Source organism: Symphodus melops (assembly GCF_947650265.1).
Source record: "Symphodus melops genome assembly, chromosome: 1".
Classification (NCBI taxonomy): Eukaryota; Metazoa; Chordata; class Actinopteri; order Labriformes; family Labridae; genus Symphodus; species Symphodus melops.
In genome coordinates this window covers 35,683,947-35,703,964 of record NC_136691.1, presented here as the reverse complement: position 1 = coordinate 35,703,964, position 20,018 = coordinate 35,683,947, and the positions used below count along the sequence as shown (strand labels likewise).

General features: G+C 42.1%; 1 protein-coding gene across 11 annotated transcripts in view; it reads right to left on the bottom strand.

Moving 5' to 3' along the window:
• Nucleotides 1-20,018, bottom strand: part of fbrsl1 (fibrosin-like 1) — a 286,413-nt gene that overhangs the window by 190,204 nt on the left and 76,191 nt on the right. For all 11 annotated transcript variants that reach the window (XM_079351337.1, XM_079351327.1, XM_079351336.1 and 8 more), the window contains exon 2: nucleotides 5,443-5,664. In XM_079351337.1, the coding sequence (XP_079207463.1) occupies nucleotides 5,443-5,664 (222 nt within the window). The remainder of the gene's footprint in view (nucleotides 1-5,442; nucleotides 5,665-20,018) is intronic.

The following is a 20,018-nucleotide window of genomic DNA, read 5'->3' as shown; positions in this document are numbered from 1 at the left end:
CCTCAAGTGAGCTTTCAGCGTCCCAGGGTGCCTCGAGGAGGCCAACCCATCACTTTGCCTGAGGATCACAGTGTGCGACGTACACTGGGGACGCCTCTGCTGACTGGAGAGGCAGCAACATAAGAAGATTTATGGATGGGGGGGGGGGAGGACTCACGAGGACACCTTGAGAGAGGAGGGCGGCCTGAAGGACAAAGCAGGGACTGCTCCACGTGCGCTTGAGTTTCAGGTTGGGGTGAGGGGCAGCCTAAAAAGTGCACAGATCTAGAACTTCATTCTGTTCAAATGATTTGTAGGGACGATCTGATTCAAGCTTCAATCCAATCTCAGAGATTTGTCGCGTGGTCATTAAGGGGAAACATTGAGGTATATGATTGAGGTATTGGAGTCGGATTGCAAAGCCTCTTTTAACATGAACTGTCACACGACGTTTATTTGCACAGCCTTTATGCACAGCAGCTGCACAACACTCCCGCCTAAACTCGTCACCACTGTTCCACTTCTGTAAAGCAGCATGTGTGTGAGAGCCCGGGCCACAAATCACAGCACAACACAATGCAACACTTCTTTAGTTATGGGCCTAATTTATGTGCACTTGTTTCATTTCACCCTGAAAGTGACAGTCACTTGTGTCTGGCTGTCATCTGCTGTGCTTGGCGTTTCACTTTAACGGCAACAGCCAGCAACAAAAGCTCGTTACACAAAAGGCCAAAAAGAGTCATTCTGTAAGGCAATATGCACAAAAGAGTGACAACAAAAAACAACCGAGAAGGTTCCTTAAAAAGAGCAATAACCTTTAGCTAACAAAAGGTTACACCGCAGTAAAAGTTATTTGTTATTTCTTACTTTAAAAAGAAGATGAGAGAAGAGCTTGAATGCAGGCGTTTGTTCTCCGACACAAAGGATAGCTCTGTAGTTGTCAATCACACAGATGGTGAAATTATATTAATAACACCGTCATACTAAATGTATGTGATTTTCAGTTGTATAATTCATAAAAATGGCAGAATGCGACTGGGCTGGCTGGCAATTTCCAGGTAATTTATGCCCGCCGTGGTTCTGCTCCATCTGACAGCGTGCAGCCTGCCCCACCGGGTCTACACGCAGCCATGAGGGGCTGTCCACACGGGCTCACAAGATCACAGGAGAACAACAAGATCACGCGGGATTAAAGAGAACAACGTGAAAACAACACGTTGCTCAGTCTTTCTCAGGTCGGTTTGACGTGAGGTGATGGAGTATAGTCTGTACTATGTGTTTCCTTGTCTGACCTCATGTCCAAGTTGATCTATTTTTTATTTTATTTTTTTCTGAATGTTATTTTGGGGCTGTTTATGCCTTTTATTGAGAGATCAGAGCGTGGAGAGTGTCAGAAATCAGGGAGAGATGAAAGCGGGGAATGACATGCAGGAAAGGAGCCACAGCTCCTCCCACTTGGAGGACTTGAGCCTCCGTACATGGGGCGAGCACACTAGCCACTAGGCTAAAGGCTGCAATGGTTCAATCTCTTCTGTTGAGCGTCACACCTGCTTGCAGCAGGCTCAGTGGAGAAAAATAGACTTGGTGCTTGGTATTTGGAACGGAGCAGAGCGGAGTGGAGCTGCTATAGCACGCTCCAGAGACGGACCGCAGAATGAAACACAATTTTGACGAGAAGGGAAGCACCAACGGCACAGAAATAACACTTGATCAGGACATCCCTTATGGTCTGTCTTAATATGTTGTAACTCCTGCTGTAAGTTGACGAGTGCACTCTGCTGTCTTTTTCCAAACAGTTAAGAAGAAAGTCTGTGCGTTCGATTCCAACAGACGCACTGGCGGAAAACGTCGAAGCAAGTATCATCTGGAAGTTAATGTGTTTTTATATGCACGGAATCGTCCCATCTGAAACCCGGTGCATATAGACATCACAGGGGTGCAGGATAGAGCGAGAACAGATATTCATCAACTGCTCTCTCCTCGGCTCTTATACTCCAAGCACTTGCTCCCACGCATTCACTCCAGAGCCACAAAAAAAAAAAAACACAATGTTTTGTCGTTTAACTTTTACTGCTGCTGGTGCTGCGATCGTTGTGAGCTGTTGAGAAAAAATAAAATAAAATACCACAGCAACAATTCCTTTATATGTACACTGGGAGGGACTGACTGAGGCATAAACACACCAGAACAGATGGTTTGTAAACAGCAGTGAGTGAGTGAGCGAGCACTCAACCGAGAGACTGGGCTCACCGATAGTGAAATCTATCAACACCTCCGTCTAATAACACAATAACTCCAGGACATGGGCCTGAATTTGTGAGGATGAATGGAAATGAAAACAATCCCATATTTCACAGGCTCCCACTGAAGGTTTTCATGGTGCAGGATCACCCACAGGCTCTCTCAAACCCTCAGCAGCTGGTGCTTTGTTCGCACTGTAATCTCACTTTTCTTCTGTGATAAAAACAAACATTCCCTTTTTTTTTTTTTTTTTGTTGGTTGCGACTTATGAATTATGTTAAGGAAGCTGTCAGGTGGAGTGTCAAGAAACAGGTGTGCGAGAACAGTATCCGACGAGCAGAGAGGATTCCTCCGGCTCCGTGAATGTTTATTTAAAAGGCGCTGATTTTAGTCTTTCATTTTTCATAGTGTTGTCTATTATTAATCACGAATGCAATCCGATCATGTCACGAGTCTCATCCGCACTGCAATTATCAAAGGATAACACTTTGCGTTTCCCACTGTGTGCACACCCCTCTGTAATTGTTCGCTCTCGAAACAACATCGTGGACTGATGAGATTTAAGTGCGTCTGGAAGGCAGACTTGCGTTCTCAGCACGCAGAGAAAAAAAGCCAAGGCTAGGCTAAAAGTGGTTGTAGCTCTTTGTTCTCAGACATTCAGACCCCGCTTTAGCCCAGACTCAGAGATTAAGGAAAGCAACATGTGCAACGAGGGAGGAAGGGATTGTAAAGGTAAAGGTAAAGGAAGAACATAAGGGAACCAGCAGGGAATGGGGAACCAGCGGGGGGAGTGAGTTACCTAACAATCACAGGACTTAGATGATTTAAAGGCACTTTAACAATACATGGAGTCTCAACACCAAGAACCAGTCCAACACGCCATAGACAGGTAGTTCCTGTACACTGATGCTCTCTTTAAAGAGAACTTTTTCTGATGGTTCACTGGAACATAAGACCCTGACAACTGAAGTTTTATGACCTATAATTACTACAGTCATATCAGAGTGTGCTCTTTAAAGGCAAACACAATAAACGTTGTGTATGTGTCCCATATACTGAAGGTACGCTTTATTAAGCCATCTTTTCATACTTGAGCTGCCTACAGGACATTAGCTCTCTGCTATCTCTCTGCGAGCATTCGCTGCTAATTATCATTTGAAATTATTGCTACACATGAAGTGCAGACTGGCTGGAGTTACAAGGTTTGCACATGATAGCAGCAGTTTGCTGATAATAAGGAGTTATTATCTGGCCTGGAATGTAGATCTGGCTCAGTAATTGCAGCCCTATTGCACTTGCACTCTGGATAAGAGCATTAGCTAAATACATAATTTCTAACTGTCTCTTAGCAAACTAAATATCACAGCCAAACTCATTTTCAGCCATGTTAACTTCCTCAGGAAATCTTATCTGCGAGAGATATTTTTGTCTGTGGAGGAGGCCTCCGGGCTGCATAGCCTCATTATTTAGTTTGGCTTCCTGACTACATTTCCCCTCTTATCCTCCACAACACTATGGTGGATCTTGGCCTCGGACAGGAGCATAAAAACATCCGCCCATTTAAACAAACTGTTAACACATAGATGGGCTATCTCCCTAGGACAGTCTCAGAGTCTGTGGGCTCAGCGGTGTGCTTGAAGCTGGGGGTTTTGGCAGTCCTCTACGTGCATCAACGAGCATAAAAAACACTTCGGCAGTTATGAAGGGAAACAGGATCACGCTGGCACTTTGGCAACACTTTTCGTATTAACAGGGCTCATTGGTTGGATTGACATATCATGTTAGCTTTCTACAGATGTCTGAGGATATTTCACTTACTCTCCCACACGTGACACATTGCTCTTATTGGTTTATTATTTGTAAGAAAGAAGAAAGAAACAGATATTAAGATGAAGTTGCAGATGAAGTTACTCTACTAAGATGGGGAACAAAATTATAATAATCTAAACTCTAAACCAGAATTCTTACCGTGTGAACTCGATCATAACAGCTCTCACGCTGAGAACAATGTGTCTTTTCTCTGTTCTCGTGTAGTAGGTGGGATTAGAAAGTCATTTTTGGCCAGCTGTTTTTGCTTCACAAAGACTTCTCTTTGAGAAAAATAAAATAAGAAGAGGAACGAAACAAATGGAGCATAAACAGGGAGGGAGGAACACTGCTTTGATCCCCGATTAGACATAGTCGAAGTCATAGTAACAGTAATTGCTTGATCACACTTTAGGACTGGCAGTGGCAGTCTGCAAAACCGTGTGGGGAAAAAAAAAAAAACCTGCAGTTGTCAGTTGAAACAAAATCTAAAGAAATGTTCTGTGCATAGCTCAAACTTCACAGACACATTCTTAACATTAACACAGAACACAAAAATGCAAAGGAGAAGGTGCTACGATTATTGGCACAAACTGAACCACAGGGAGCTCAGACAATGAAAAAAGTGTGTACATGAAGTCCCCTCAGACAGTAAAGAAGAGCTGAACACCAACCACATGAGAAAAAAACAAATGCTACTATTTAAAAGGGCTTGCTATCAAAACTTAAAACATACTCTAAGAGTGAGTAAAAGGACACCCATACTTTTTCCCATGACCTGAACTTTCCTAAAAGACAACTAGATTTGTATCAGATAGATATATTTAAAAAAAAAGATAATGAAAACTAAAATAAATAATTCCGATCTGCTGTTTTCTAAATGAAAAAAAAAAAATATATATATATCAATCATCAGACAGCTCTAAATGGGCTCAGATTCACAAGACAGGCTTCAGCAGATACTGCTCACAAAGGGTCTGAGGATTTAAAGAAAGTGATTTCCTTCAGTGCTGAAGACTGAGATGTGGTTTTGATGGGGCGCTGATAGGAGACTGAAGTGATGACAACCTCAGCAGTGAGGTTCAAAGTCCCTGCTGACAAAGGAGGAAGTCAAGTCACATCTGACATGATGTGTGAGGCTTCTTTTTTTTTCTCGAAAAAGTTTCCTTTTCTGTTGTAAAGAAAAATGTGCACCAGCTGTCACATGGACGGAAAGGAGATATTGAAAAAAAGAATAAGTTTCGTTTAAGAAGAGCTGCGGAAATAACCAAGTTGACCAATCACAGAAAAAGAAGTCGTACCTATGCAGCTGATTGGCTCCCCTGCCCTCATGTGAAAGGTATGCAAAGCAGACATCTCTATCATTTGCCAATTAATGACAATACTTTTTTTTTTTTTTTACAAATGTACACTGACCATTTTGTTCTTCTTGGAGTACGTCCTCTTCAGCAGCCTCTCGTTCATCCTCTCCTGCTCCCGCTGGGCGTGATGAAGGAAGCCGTTCTCCAGCGGATCCACCACCGGCTGCACATTCTCCTCTTCCTCACCCACCTCCTCGTCTTCCTTCTGCCGCTTCGCTACTTTTTTCTCCTTCCACCGCTCCTTCTTCTCCTGGGTCTTCACAACTCCAGACTTCTTCTGCAAAGAGAATAGGAAAGTCATTTAGAAACAAAGATGCTGAAATCTTAGAATGTGAGCATGCAGGGAAAGTAAACATTCAGACAGTATAAAGTAACGCGCTTGATGTGACCTAAATACCTAATGGTGACTTTTTATCAGTTCTTCTTGTTAAAGTCTTAATAGAAACTATGGTTAAACTCGCCGACAGAGGGTTAAAGGAGGCTATATATAAGTTGTTGTATAAAGCCTCCACTTTTATTTTTTTATACAGACGATTTTTCTACCAATAAGAAATCAGCAGACACTCCCAGTGACACAGATTCCACTCAATGCCTCGCTGACAAGAGAGATTAACTGCCTTTAGTATCTGAAGGATTTCCTTAAAATCCTTGAAATGAAACAATTGTACACCAGGTGATGACAAGTCTGTGAAAAAAAAACAAAACAAAACAGACACTTCATGCTGCTTTCAAACAGGAACAAAGCAGACAGATATGTGGATGGATAGACGGAGAGGCGGGAGATGAATGTTTAAAAGAATAGAGGGAGGGTGTGTCGCAGCTGGCAAACAGTCAAGCGTGCAGCCTCTTTCACTGCTGGCTTATACAAAGCGAGCAAACACTCAAGCAGAGAGCAGCGGCAGGCTCTCGCTCTCTCTCCCTCTAAAGTCATCTTTAATCCTGTCAACAGCAGAACAATGCCTTACTGGAGCCCATAATCACTTTATAGCTCAGATATAATGAGCTTATGATATGAAGTGCTGCTTTAACACACACAGGAGGAAATACTTCACTTATACTACTGTATGACCAAGCAATTTCCCACTTTAACTAATCATTCCTTCCATGCTTCGGTTACACCCTGCATGCACTTGCTGTGTGATTTTTGGCCTTTAAACACCATTTGCAACTTCATCTTTTTGTCCCCCTGACCAATATTTCACACGCTCACACACACACACACACACACGTGTCAATGTTCTACTGACACTTGTGTCTTCTTTCTGTCTTCATCTAGAATGATCGAAAGGTTTCTTTCTTGTCCATACAAATGTTTAAAAGAGCTTGTTAGCATACGCAAGTGCCAATAACTGCGGGTGTTCAGATCTCCATACGCCCCATGCTGTGCACCTGTCATATTAGAGTTTTCATGAGAACCACTTCATAACTTCGGGAACAAATTGAATCACTGGTTGTCGAAATGTAAACAGAGATAGAACATTGACATGTGAATGTAATGCAAGGTTAAAGGATTTGTAAATTGTCAAGCTGTAAAGGTAAAAAATAAACTCAATACATGCAGTCCATTTACCATTTCAGCACTATTATGACCTTTTCAAACACTCACTGAAAACTCACAAAGTGTGATTCTCTATGTTTTTTATATTTGTTTTCGGTCCACTACTCACTGTCTGATCAATAGCAGACCTGTTTTGCACTTTGTTCTATGAAGAAAGATGCTCAAAGTTCAATCAATCAAATCAACAAGGCCAACAGCAAAGCCATGAGACACAGTGTCACGAAATACACAATCTGTGTGTCCGAGTTCCCAGAACACCGCTTCACAACTTTCTGTCACAAGCTTGGCAGACTGGAAAGACAACAGCTTGGTTCAATATCAGACAGGCTGAGTAAACCGTGAATTCTCAAGAACAATACTTTCAGGAAACTTGTTAAAAGCTTTATGCCACCACTGGTATCTGGGAGAGAAATGATAAAATGTGCAAATTCTGAATGATTTGTTGGAGTTTCACATTTACTGGCAACACATCATTAAATGAGTGGTGTGTTCTCTTTTGAAAGTCCCTCTCCAACGACACACAGGAAGTAGTTATCAGTTTTGTGTTGTTCGATGTTTTATGTTTGAATGTTCAAACATGGCTACTGAAGACGGTAAACAATATCCATATCCATGTCCTTCCCAAACTTCCTATTTTGTTAGCACTTTCACAGACACAAGTCTCAAAGTGCTTTACATCAAAACAGGAACGAATGAGTCGTTCATGGACTGACCTAAAATCCTGTTACGACCAGAACAATAATCAAACAGAGTTAGAGAAACATAGCAGGGGTTGGAGGGAATTCAAAAGGATTGGTGCTATGGCCTCAAATGCACAATCACCACGAGTCTTAAGATGTGTCTGTGGGACAGACAGCAGGTGTATGTGTTGGACCTTAGCTAACTGGTCGGTGAACACAGGTGAATGAGTTCTGCCAAACATTCTGGGACCTGACCGTGAAGAGCTCTAAAAGTGCGGTTGAGAATTTCAAACTTGATCCTTTAAGCCACAGGGAACCAAGTGCAGAGAGTGACGTATTCGAGCAGCAGCTTTCTGGACTGACTGAAGACGATGTCGGGCGGATATGCTACTGAAACAATAATATCTAGAATCAAGAACAACTCTGCTAGCCTTGCATGGGGAACTTCCAAAGACAAAGACATTTGTCAAAGTTCAAATGGGACTCTAGATTAACTGCCACCGTGGGTAAAGTTAATGACGTGTTAAACAACAAAAGAGTAGGTCAAAGCCAAATTGACACATATGCACATCTGCCAGGCTGCCTGTTTGAGTGTCTTGTGATTGAATGGTGTTGTCCTCCTGGACTTCTGCTCACTCTTTATACCCAGACTGGTATCAGACCAGAGTGGAGGTGGGGACTTGCTGCAGATAGGTAAAGCTCATTGGTGGAGATCACTGCATGCCTGCATGACAAAGAATGCCACACCGCTGCTTGAAGCTGTGAGAGGCTCAGGGCTGAGGGCTGCTAGTTCACGTTTCAACATCTGTTCACAGCCTGCAGCACCCGGCCTGACTGCAGTCAGCTCAGCGCTCCATATGAAACACCAAATTATTGACTCCAGGGGTGGGAGGTTAGCAGATGGCTAGCGCATTAGCCCCATAACTGATAATGAATGACACCTTTCATGACAAAAGACGCGCATGAGTTGTAAAATAAAGGGCTTCCATGACATTAAGAAATTACTGTCAAGGAAAGAAGTACCGTAAATTCCGTACTATTGAGCGCACCTGGATATAAGCCGCACCGGCTAAAAATAAGTAAATAAATGTATTTGTACATATATAAGCCGCACTTGATTATAAGCCGCAGGTGTCCACGCTATAACAAGAGCTATTTACACAGACGTAGGCTACCGGTAACATCCGCAAATACTGTAGCGTCCGTCCGGACGTTAAAGGACGACGAGAGCGTTCAAATAATAACTTTTAATAACCCGATCACTGTCGGCCGTGACCACGCCGTTTACAGCGGAGAACAACACATAACTTGCCGTAACAATCCAACTCTCTCCCCCAGCGTTCTCTCATACAGCCACTCAACACGTTCTCGCTGGTGCATTCACTGACTCTCCACATAATCGGAATTATGAACACATTATCAACTACTGACTTTACAACATGAACCGTTACAATACGAAGCCTAGCCGACGGTGTCTGTAACACGGCTGATGAAAAAGATGACCGTAATATATTTCACAAGAAAAAGTCCATCCATTGACTGCCTCAGAATGACTTCATTACTCACTTCCTCAGTCTCTGTTGTCGCTGTCAGTGTCATCTTAACGTGCAGCAGCTCTGTTAGCTTCTTTGACAGCCAGTTCGATCGCCTTTAACTTGAAAGCTACATCATATGCATTTCTCCGTGTGTTTTCCATGATGAGGGTGCGTGCATGAAGCGCAAAATGACTGATATTAAGATCCGACGTGACGAAGTCAAATGTTTTTGCGGCAGAAGCTCATTGTCCCCCATAAAAAATCCATGCATTAGCCGCACCGGAGTAGAAGCCGCAGTGCTCGAAGTGTGAGAAAAAAGTAGCGGCTTATAGTCCGGAATTTACGGTATGTTAAATGTTATTGTAACAACACATGTTTGTAGCTGAATATCTTCCTTTCATACACGTGAAGACAAAGAAATGCTGTTTGGAAACACTTTCAGTGTTGTTAATTGTATGTACTTTTTTACGAGTTGCAAGGAAAAAAACACCTTTATAAAACTGGTTATGACGCTGACTGATGGCTGAATGGTGTTTATTGTTCACTGTGAAAGGAAAAATGGTTTCATGCTGTGTCAAAGTACAACAGCAGAGAATACCTTATAGAGCTATTAAGGCCCTGATACACAGAGGAGATCATCGACAGTCTTAGTTGAACGTTCGGAGAGCGGTCATTGCCTTAGTTTTTGCGGTGTGTCCGGCTCCGTCGCTACCCGTCTCTCTGATTGGCTGATCGAACGTTTATTTATCTCCAGCTCTCGAAAAGCTCTCCAGAAAGCCCCTTGAGCATGCTGCTGTAGCATCCATGCTTTCACCCATTAGAGCGGTTTCTCCTTATTTGTCACCTCTGCCTCTTCTTTTCTTTTTCCACGAAAAGACCAACTTTCAACTCAGACATCATTAAATTAATAGGCTACCCATAATACGAGTGGTGAGCGACAGCAGTGTGAAAATGGTCTTCTTGTATCATAACAACAGAATACTGCTGCCTATTGGCTTAAAGATTGATTTCCTCTCACTCATACGCAGAATGTACGTGGTGGTTGGCCGTCGGCTGAAGTCTTTCCGGTGTGTACTCATGTAACCTTTTGGCAAAGACAATAAGGCGACAGCACAGGCGGCCTTTGTCAACATAGATCATTGCCGTTTGCTTGGTGTGTCAGGGCCTTCATATTAAATTGGCCTCATTTCAAGCCATGGCAAATAAAAATGACCAAAATCCCTTAAGTGATATGATGTCAGACAATTCATAACCTTTTCATGGAGCTCAGAATATAGTATAGGTTTGGTTTAAAATCATACAAAACACGACCAACGTTCAAAAGCAGTATATTGCGCCTTCGTATTTTAACAGCGTGACAAAAGGTTGCTAAGCTAACTCAGCTCATGATCTGACACCAATTCACCGGGAGGATTTAATGTCATCACACAAACGTCACACATCAGGTCAAGCAGCTTCTCACCTTACATGGCAACACATTAATTTCTCATGAGACACCAGCTGGTATTAGCACACCACTTGACTTGTCATGCAATTCATTACCCGGAGAGCTGCCTCTAAAGAGCTGTTAGGGAACAAAGCAGCTGCAGCCTGACAACAAAGGATGCAGAGAGTAAGACCAGAGGTTTTCCTTCAATTAGGCAGAGCTAAAGCTGCAGTATGAATGTCTATTAAGAGGAAGTCAGGGGAAAGGACTGCAATTTAAAAATCCTGTCCCCTTAGATATATAAAGGCGTGCCTATCTGACCAAAACGGCAGTGAGTGCTGGTAATTGAGTCATCTAATCACATAGGAATAGAGAGCCTTCCCATGCAGCAATACAAATACATAGGCTCCATCTAAATTCAAGACAGCATTTGTAGCGATGTAAATGTGTTTGCTGTTGTCATAAATGATTTGATTCTGACAAGTAATTGAGCAAAATCTACTGTTTACTCAACAATCAGAGTTAATCTCATGATACAGAGACAGCACTGAGGAATCAGGGTAAACTGGAGTGCTAAACCTTAAATCACAAATGGGATTAGTCACCAACAAGCTGTAGTTCTTTGAATTAGGGGCATGCATTGACACTAAGCCGGTCAAGGGGTAAATAATCTTAAAGGAAGCCTTAAGAGTCCAAATTGGCTTTACACATAAGCTGATCGTTTCCAATTACCAATTTGTTATCTTTAAAGGTCATCTGTGGTTCATCCTGCTGTTTCAGTGGATCAAATGTCACTTCATGTCAAGCAATGTCATGTCCAGCTGAAAAAATGTGACTTCTCTCTCATGTTAAAATCCACTTTTCCTCTCCCAGGTTCATGTTCGACACTAATTTACACAGCACAGCAATCAGTTGTGTCATAAAACTGTCACTGCAGTAAAACGGTTGTTCCAAGCTCATAAATAAGTGACAGGTGTCACTTGTGTGGCTTCTAAGCCTTGTTTTTATTTGTATACAGGGACAAGGACGGAGCAAGCAAACCGTTGCCACACACTACAGCACTCACAGCCTGCGCTAATTTGCAATGGCAGTCCTTAGATGGGCTATTAAAATATGTAAAAGTCAATAATAGTTGTGCATAAAACAGTACCAAAACAATAACCTGACAGACGTGTACAGGATGCACACTGTCATTCAATAAAGTCAAACAGGAAGAGCAAGAGTCACACGAGACTACACTGCATCCTCTCTAAGAACTGTTTCATTTTGAGTTGAAAATGACTCCAGTCTGGTTCTAGTTACATATTGATCCCTTGAAAAGAAAAGGCTGTTACTATATTTTTTTTTTTAAATAGCAGGTTACAATCACTATTTAATGGTCTACGTGTTACAGAATAAAATAATGTAAGTGGAGCCACACAGTCACAGAGAACATGAGGAACATGAGGAACACTTTTCAAAAACATTACAGTGACGTGACCTTATTGGCTTTCTGTCTAAGGAGGCTTGATGGCAGTCGGTGAAATACCCGACACGTGTCCATGTGTGCCAGAAAATACTCCCATTTCAACAACAGCATGAACTTCCTCCCTGCCAGTGTTTGCTAAGGCTCTTACAGTACATGACCACTAAAAGGCTTTGACATGGGCTAACGTCAGGCTCATGGCTTTGTTAAACACCTTTCATTCCTCTCTCATGTGTCATAAAATCAAAGTGTCAATTTACTCACATTGCTTTTTGAAGTCATCAAGAAATGACGTCGCTATAAGCCAGTGACCTCACTTCAGGGCAGCTCTGAACTTATCTCATCTCATAGAATAACTTTAGAATCTCCTCCCATGGTAAATACTGCATGTCCTTCTGTGACCTCATGTTGACACGGAAAACTACAAAACGCTTCAGTCAAGCATGGACTACAAAAGGTAGGTGTAACAGTTTGGAGTCTTTGTCTTTAAATGTATGCTAGTATATTTTGGATAGATCCGTATGTTGTCAGTACTCGAGGCCCACAGAGGAATAAGACTTTGTTTAAACATTCAGACCTGCTCTCACGTCCGCTCTGTTCTATCGCTAATAAACAGATTTCAATTGTCTATCTGTGCCATTTCCATTTATTCACAGTCCTCCATCCTGACAAGAGATCTATAATAGCTGCAGGAAAAGAAGGGTAATCCATCACTGTGTGTCTGCCAGCAACAGCTTAGTTGTGATGGAATTTCCATACGCCAAAGGCCTGAAGTGGCGTGTCTTTTTCTTTTTTTTTTGTGAAACGGTTGCTGAATTATTACAACACATAATGGAGTGGCCTTATCACACTGTGTATGATTAAAACCTCATTTACAAATGAAAAGCGCAAAATAATGATGCAAATAACTGCAAAGGAAATGTCCTGCTGCTGGTAGAAAAATCCAGTGTGCATTTAGTCAAGGATAAGCCCTTTGAAATGAGGAAATGTGGGATGTTATCTCTTCATCCTAAATGTCACTGAAACCCTCTTTGTTACAAAACATAACTTCCAACCTTTTCAGAAATCAGGGGTGGGTGGGTTTTTTTTTTTTCCTTCTGAGAAATGTTTTAGTCAAAATAGAGAGAACTGTCATTCCTCATTCCACCCTGCTGAGCCAGGGGCAAGAAAAATGTGACCGAAAAGTGGAGAAGTAGCTTAAGATGAGATGAGCCGCAGGAAAGAGATGACAGAGAGGAGGGAGAGAGGAGAGGATAAGGAGGATGGACAGAGCAGTAGAGATAGTGTAAGTGAGTGGAGGGAGGTGTGTGTGTGTGGGGGGGGGGGAGAACAGGAGAGACTGCTCGACTGGTTTGACCCGATCATGTTACCCTGGCAACAGTACGGGAGAGCTTTGTTGCTGTTCCAGGCTGCATGGGGACTTGAACGTGTGTGTGTGTGAGTGTGTGTGTGTGTGTGTGCGCGCGTGTGTGCGTGTATGTGTGTGTGCGTGTATGTGTGTGTGCGTGTATGTGTATGTTAAGGGTGCATAATATCCAACACCAGTTTCCTTGCCAGTAACAATGAAGAGCATGGCTTTACGTGGTTATACCGGAGCTTTGAGAACCAGCGTGGAAGCAAATTCAGCTCCCAGAGGAGGCTTTATGCATTCTGCTCAGAGGAATGTCAGCAGCCCTGCAGCTGCTTGCAAAGGGTAAGGGGGTCTTCATGAGACATGCATAAACCAGAAGGGAAAGGAGTCACACAAATGGAGCCTGGGGTGCAGAAGATACACAAGGTGTGTAAAGAGAGACTGCGGTGTCTAATGCACATCAGCACGCTTTCTCCCCTGCACTCTCTTCTTTCTGAGGCCAGTAATTATTTAGGAACAACGAGCTCTCCAGGGTTCACCTCCCTCTACATAAAGCAGTGTCACAAGGAGATTACAGGGCCCTCTTATTAATTCACAGCTGTAGCGCTAAGTACTCAACACTGGAGCTGAACCATATCTGTTGATTAAACTGTGCAGAACTGCAAAGTATGTTCACATTCAGTAAAACACGACTTCCTGATGTTGGAGGAAAATTCTCACTTTTTTGACTAGTTGGAATGTTTAAGTTAAATCCTGGTGTATATTATTCTTATTCTTGCTCTTATATTTTGTACATATTTGGTGGTCTTCTTCTTTGTATTCCATGTTATATTGTTTTGTTACCAACACTGTCTGTCTGTCTGTCTGTCTGTCTGTCTGTCTATCTATCACTTTATTGTAGGAGAAGTAAAAGCAACGACAGCAAAGCCCCTGATAGCTATAAAAGTAATAAATGTACTGTGTCTTCAAACTGCTGGATTCTGGAAAGGCTCAGACATAAATCAGATAATAGACAAACTCAGATGACTGTCTATCAGTATATTGTTATCTCAAGATAAGAATATGTGGTGCTGAGGTTAGTCCGACATGGGTCCAGACTTTAGAGTTAAAGTGACAAAGGCTAAGACTTTAGTAAAACATCTACATTTTGTACGGTCATCTAAAAGCTGCACTGATGGGTTTCATTTCCATTTGACTATGTGTGTACAGGTCACAGTGGAGCGAAACATTCTGAAATGGGGATCCTGTTTTGACGCACATGCAGCACAACTCACATCCTGCCATTGATTTTACACTTTTCATCTGACTGACAGTTGGCGTGCACTGGTGGTATGCCCACGACACTTCATTATCTATACCAACTCGGTCAGTTAGAAAGGGAGGACCACTCTGACAAACATGAATAGAAAGAGTGGATGACTTGACATGATCACTAACACAGCCAGAGCATCATATGCATATGTGGATGGAATAGGGTTCACATCAGGCCATTAAAAATCACACTCAAGAGCATCTGCACTATGTGTGTAGACGAAAAAAAAAAAAAGAAAAAAAAAAACTCATCAGTTTTGACTCTATGAAGGATAAGCATTCATATTTCATATTCATATTTAAGCATCATTCACAATAAGGTGTGACGCTGACTTGACTGACAAGTGGGTGCGGTGTAACATAGAAGCCCCAACACTCGGTTTCAAGACAATTGATATCACCATGCATAGCACCAACCGTTAGCAGGGCAGGGATTTAAATGTCCAAGGCTCGAAATGTGTTCAATCATCAGAAGCTCATAATCAGAGCACCTTGACATCTTAAACTTGAGGTGCACACATTTGTATTGAGCATTTGATAATATTTAGAGAAACCCTGATGTGATTTTTTTTTCTTCTAAAAGACGGTCATAATTCACGTAGCGCGTTCACCTCCTCCATATGTAGAATGATAAAAAAGCAGCAATGCAAGGTCATCCGTCACCCCTCTTCAACGGAGTTCAGCTCCTGTTAAGCAGCCTTAAGTGAGGTCGCGCAGATTTATCGCTCAGTTGTTGGACTGATTCCGTACGCATTACTGCAGCTCTTGGCATGTCAGATAAATCACTCCAACTTGTCATGATTTAGTCTGGATTGATTTAATCATGTAGCGCTCGCAGGCCTTTAAAGTCGGCGCATGTGAATCTGAGCCGAGACAGACGAGCACACACCTTCCATCTAAAGCTGCTGTCAGCTACATCAAACACACCTTTGATTAACTCCGTGCATACACTCATTTACCAGGCCTCCCTGTTCCTCTCAAAGCATGTAATCACAGGGTTGTTGCCTCGAGGAGGAGGAGGAGAAGAAGAGAGCGCATTGTGCTGCCAAAGAGGCTTATCATGCCGAGAACAAGAGAAAGCACACATTTCTGTTGTGATCAATGTTGAATCATTAGCAAGCACACAGATTAAATGAGCTGCATCCTTTTCCTCCTTTTGTTAATTAATGTGCTGTTTTTTCCTCTTCATTTGACTTCACGGCTAAAGGCCTAATCCTGTCTGAGCGCAAGCTAGTTTCTGAGAGCTGTTGGTGTCTGCAGAGTGTGTAACAGGAGACGGTGGAGGTGTTAATCTTTGGCAGGTCAGTTTTGCAGCTACATTAACATCCAACTACAAGGAGCGGGCCTCCTCTCTCACTTTGTCACGTCCTTCTCTCTCTGCTTCACACTCCGCTGTTCTCTGTTTTGCAGAGCTTGCTTTTCTCGATTTTGCAGCAGTGCACATTGCGTCTGATTTTGAAACGTGTGGGAATAAATGTCGGGAAGAATCGACCTGGAAAGCAATACAACTTTTCCTGAGATGTATATTTTCTGTAGACTTTGGTTGGTCAGGATAATCACACTTTTGAATTAATAACTGGACACTTCTGGGTTTTTTTAAGATCTGGCATCGCTAGAAGTCTTAAATCATGATCTTGTTGGTTCTTGATTGATTGCAGCTCATCTCATCCCGTAATAAACGTTGAGAACAAAGTACGCAATTTTCTTTTGCTCGGGATCTGCAACATGAAACAAAAACCGTTTTATTGACTCTTTTATACCTTGCATGAGTCAGACTGCAGTAAAGCTTCTTTTCTCAGGAGTTCTACACCTCTCAGCTGGTTCCTCCTCCACCTCCCCAGTTCTTTTTTCATATCCAAGAGCTTTAAAGGAGATCTATATCTGACGTTAGTGTCTGGCTTAAAGCCACCAGGATAAAAGCCATTTTGATGTTTATAGAATGTGAGTATAAAACATGTAGGTGCTTAAGTAACAATGGTATTATTTAGAATTTTACAATAGAATGATTGACCTGCTCGGCATAATAACCCTGACTTCAGCATGTTTGAAGACACAAGGCAGTAAACATGAGGCATTTGTTTCACAGAGTCAGACAGTATCTATTACCCATCATTACCAGGTCTGCTTCACAGCTCAATAAAGACAACGCTAAATGAGAATATCTTAGGGGTTAATCTCATATGTGTTCTTTATTGAAAATTAATGCAGCAAACCTTTGAAAAGGAAAAGAAAGTAAGTGGTGCAGGGAGAACAGGAAGGAAAAGGATTTGGGATGTCTTTGATAGATGTGAGCCCAATGGGTGGGTTTTTCCAGTGACTGATGGAACAGGAGACTTTACCTTGATCTGGCAGCACTGCACTCGTGTTAGAGTATGTGAACAGATCTCACTCTCTGTCATTCTCTCTGCCCTCTGTTAACGCTCTCTTGGCCCACTTTATTGTATTTTCTAAAGCAAGTGGTGTGATCAGGTATGAGGACCCTCACAGTGCTCTAAAGGTTCTACACTTAAACGTATGTGCACAGCGTGTTTTAAATCATGAACACGTAAAGTATGTCGTTAAAGTATGAAGAGATATGACAGCGGTTTTATGCCCTACTTAAAATGTGAACGTGAGCATGTGCGCAGCTAAGCTATTCCTTTATATCCTGCGAGGCTACGAGTGCGTTTCTGTTGATATTGACTGCTTATGTTTTGACACACGTGTGACTGCTGACTCAGCACACTGAGCGACACCATCTGGCCAGCGGTTACCGAGGGAAGAAGAATGGAGGGAACGCAACAATAACAGGGCGGCGAAGCACACAATGAACACTTGCTTTAAATCTGTTACACAGCTCCGACAAACAGCTGGAAAACACAAGCCGGGAGACGCACACCGGAGGGAACGGGAGACACAAAAAGAGAAGATGAAAGAAATCAAGTTCTACACAAATGTATTATCTGAATAGATAATACATGTGATACAGATGATGTCACAGATATGAATAGCTCACCTGATGCTAACAGTAGGGTAGGTAACAATTGCACACAAATGGGAGATGTTTACAGGATATAATTTTACTACAGGTATACACAGTCAAATCTTGAGTAGGGGCAGATATTGATATCAATATTAGAGAGAGAAAAACTCTGATACCTCCATATTGGCCTCTACCTTTCTTAGATTTATCTTTTTGTAGAAAAAAAGATAAATGTACACAGTTTTTGTGTTGATCCCTCATATGCAGATCAAACACTTGTAGATATGATGATGTATTGAGATACTCAGCTGGAGGGCAACTGTGCAAGTACACATATTACTGCTTGACACTGGAACGTAAAAAGGCTTGTTGTAATCCATGTAGCACCCTCTGCTGGTAAAATAACTAATACATTTTTAATAAACGTAAAATAAATAAATGTTTTTTGACTGTTGAACAAAATCTAGTATCGGAGCATATCTGCAACAAATGTAGTCATACCAATAATCACTGAATGTGCAATTATCGGTATAATTCAGTCATGCTCTAATGTGTAATGTCGTCTTCAATTTGGCGCAGGAAGAAGAAAAACATATAAACCTGCCTTTTGTACAAGGAAAACAAAGTAAATGAGAAAAAAAAGACAAGAATGTCCAAAAGTCTTTTTACTCTCATCATAGAACTTAAGTGTTTGAAACATACTTTCATTATATTTACAAGACGACACTGATGTATGCAGTGTAATATTCTTGTTAGATTTATGATCACTTAGTCAGTGTTGTTGATGTTCCTAAATGCTTATTACTCTTTGTAAATCATGTAATGTAGGCTTTGTAAAAACTCTCAATAACCTGCTCCATGTGTGGCTCTTGTCAGTTTCTTTGGGTGGCCACTTGTCGCCGTGAGTCAAAAATTATTTGTTGATCATTTGCAGTGGAGTGTTTTCCGAGGAACCGTTTGTTGATTGCTTAAATTTGGAAGAAAATGTATTCCTGGCAGCTGCTTCTGTGTTGTTGACATTACTTCAGACAAGACTCAAGTGCTGTTTGCATTGCTCCGCTTCGGCTGATTTGTCGGCAGAGTTGGCCGCCACCAATTGAGCAGTTTATTTCAGCTGTCGCACTCACTTGCTCGCTCTGTACAGCTGATCACTTTGCTGCTGCAGCTGATGCATCTCTCTTTCAACTGCAATCCCAGCATGCACCGGGTGATTCCTGTTTCTTTATGATACCCAGCTGGGTGTATTGATCTGTGTTGGCTTCTGATTATTTCAAGAAGCTAGGCTTAAAACTTTCATATTTACTTCCATTATCAAGACAGAATATAAATACAGTCAAAATGTAAAGTCTCACGCAATTAATATGCACCAGTGTCTTTTGCAATAGATTCTGTTTTTACATAATTTGTGGCTGAAAATAAACAAAGCAAGTATGCTTTATTAGATTATAAGGTCTCACTTCCAGCCGGCTTCTCGAGAGTATTTTAACAAGGTTCCCTGACAGGAAAGAGGAATTGTACAGATGCTAATATATGCTGAACCTGCCTTCAGTTGTTACCTCACACACACACACACACAGACACACAGACACAGACACACAGACACACACACACACACACACACACACACACACACACACACACACACACACACACACACTGACACACACGCATCCCAAAAATACAGCCGGATGTCATCATTCCTCGGAAATTCTCCTTTCCACACACTCTCCAGGGAGAAAGTGTTGCCTCGGCAACAGCAATTCCCATTGGTGGAGCAGAATTACAAATGAACTCCTATAAAAGGTGTAATGTTCTCACTCTGTCAACAACTCAGCTTAACATATTTCCATCCCAACTGTTGAGTATGTTTTTGGGTAAATCCGCTCAAAAAACCCACCAGGGATGTTGCCTCTTCAAGAACAGTAAAAGGCTTTTGAAAACTAACACACGTTTTCTATCTGCATGACTGAACACATAGTCTGACAGTTTTTCTGTCTTTTTTACTACAAAGGCAAATCAAAAATCAAAATTACAAATTTCCTTTCCACCTCTTACTAACTCAAAAGATGTCAGAATTTGACTTGACGTCCGCCGCATTCGTGAGTGCAACCCGCTGTGAGCTGAACCGGTGTGAGGAGACGTCTTTGTTCACACAGCAGGAGGCCGACAGGACAGAGACAAAAAAAAACCCCAGCTGGAGACGACTGACAGGGAGTGAGACACCTCAGATGTGCCTGCAGCTTTGTAATACTGCAGTCAGAGCAACACCTTTCTCCAAAAAGTGAAACCTTACTTCCAACCTCGATCCCACACATACTTTATGACATCCTTTACAAGGTCTCA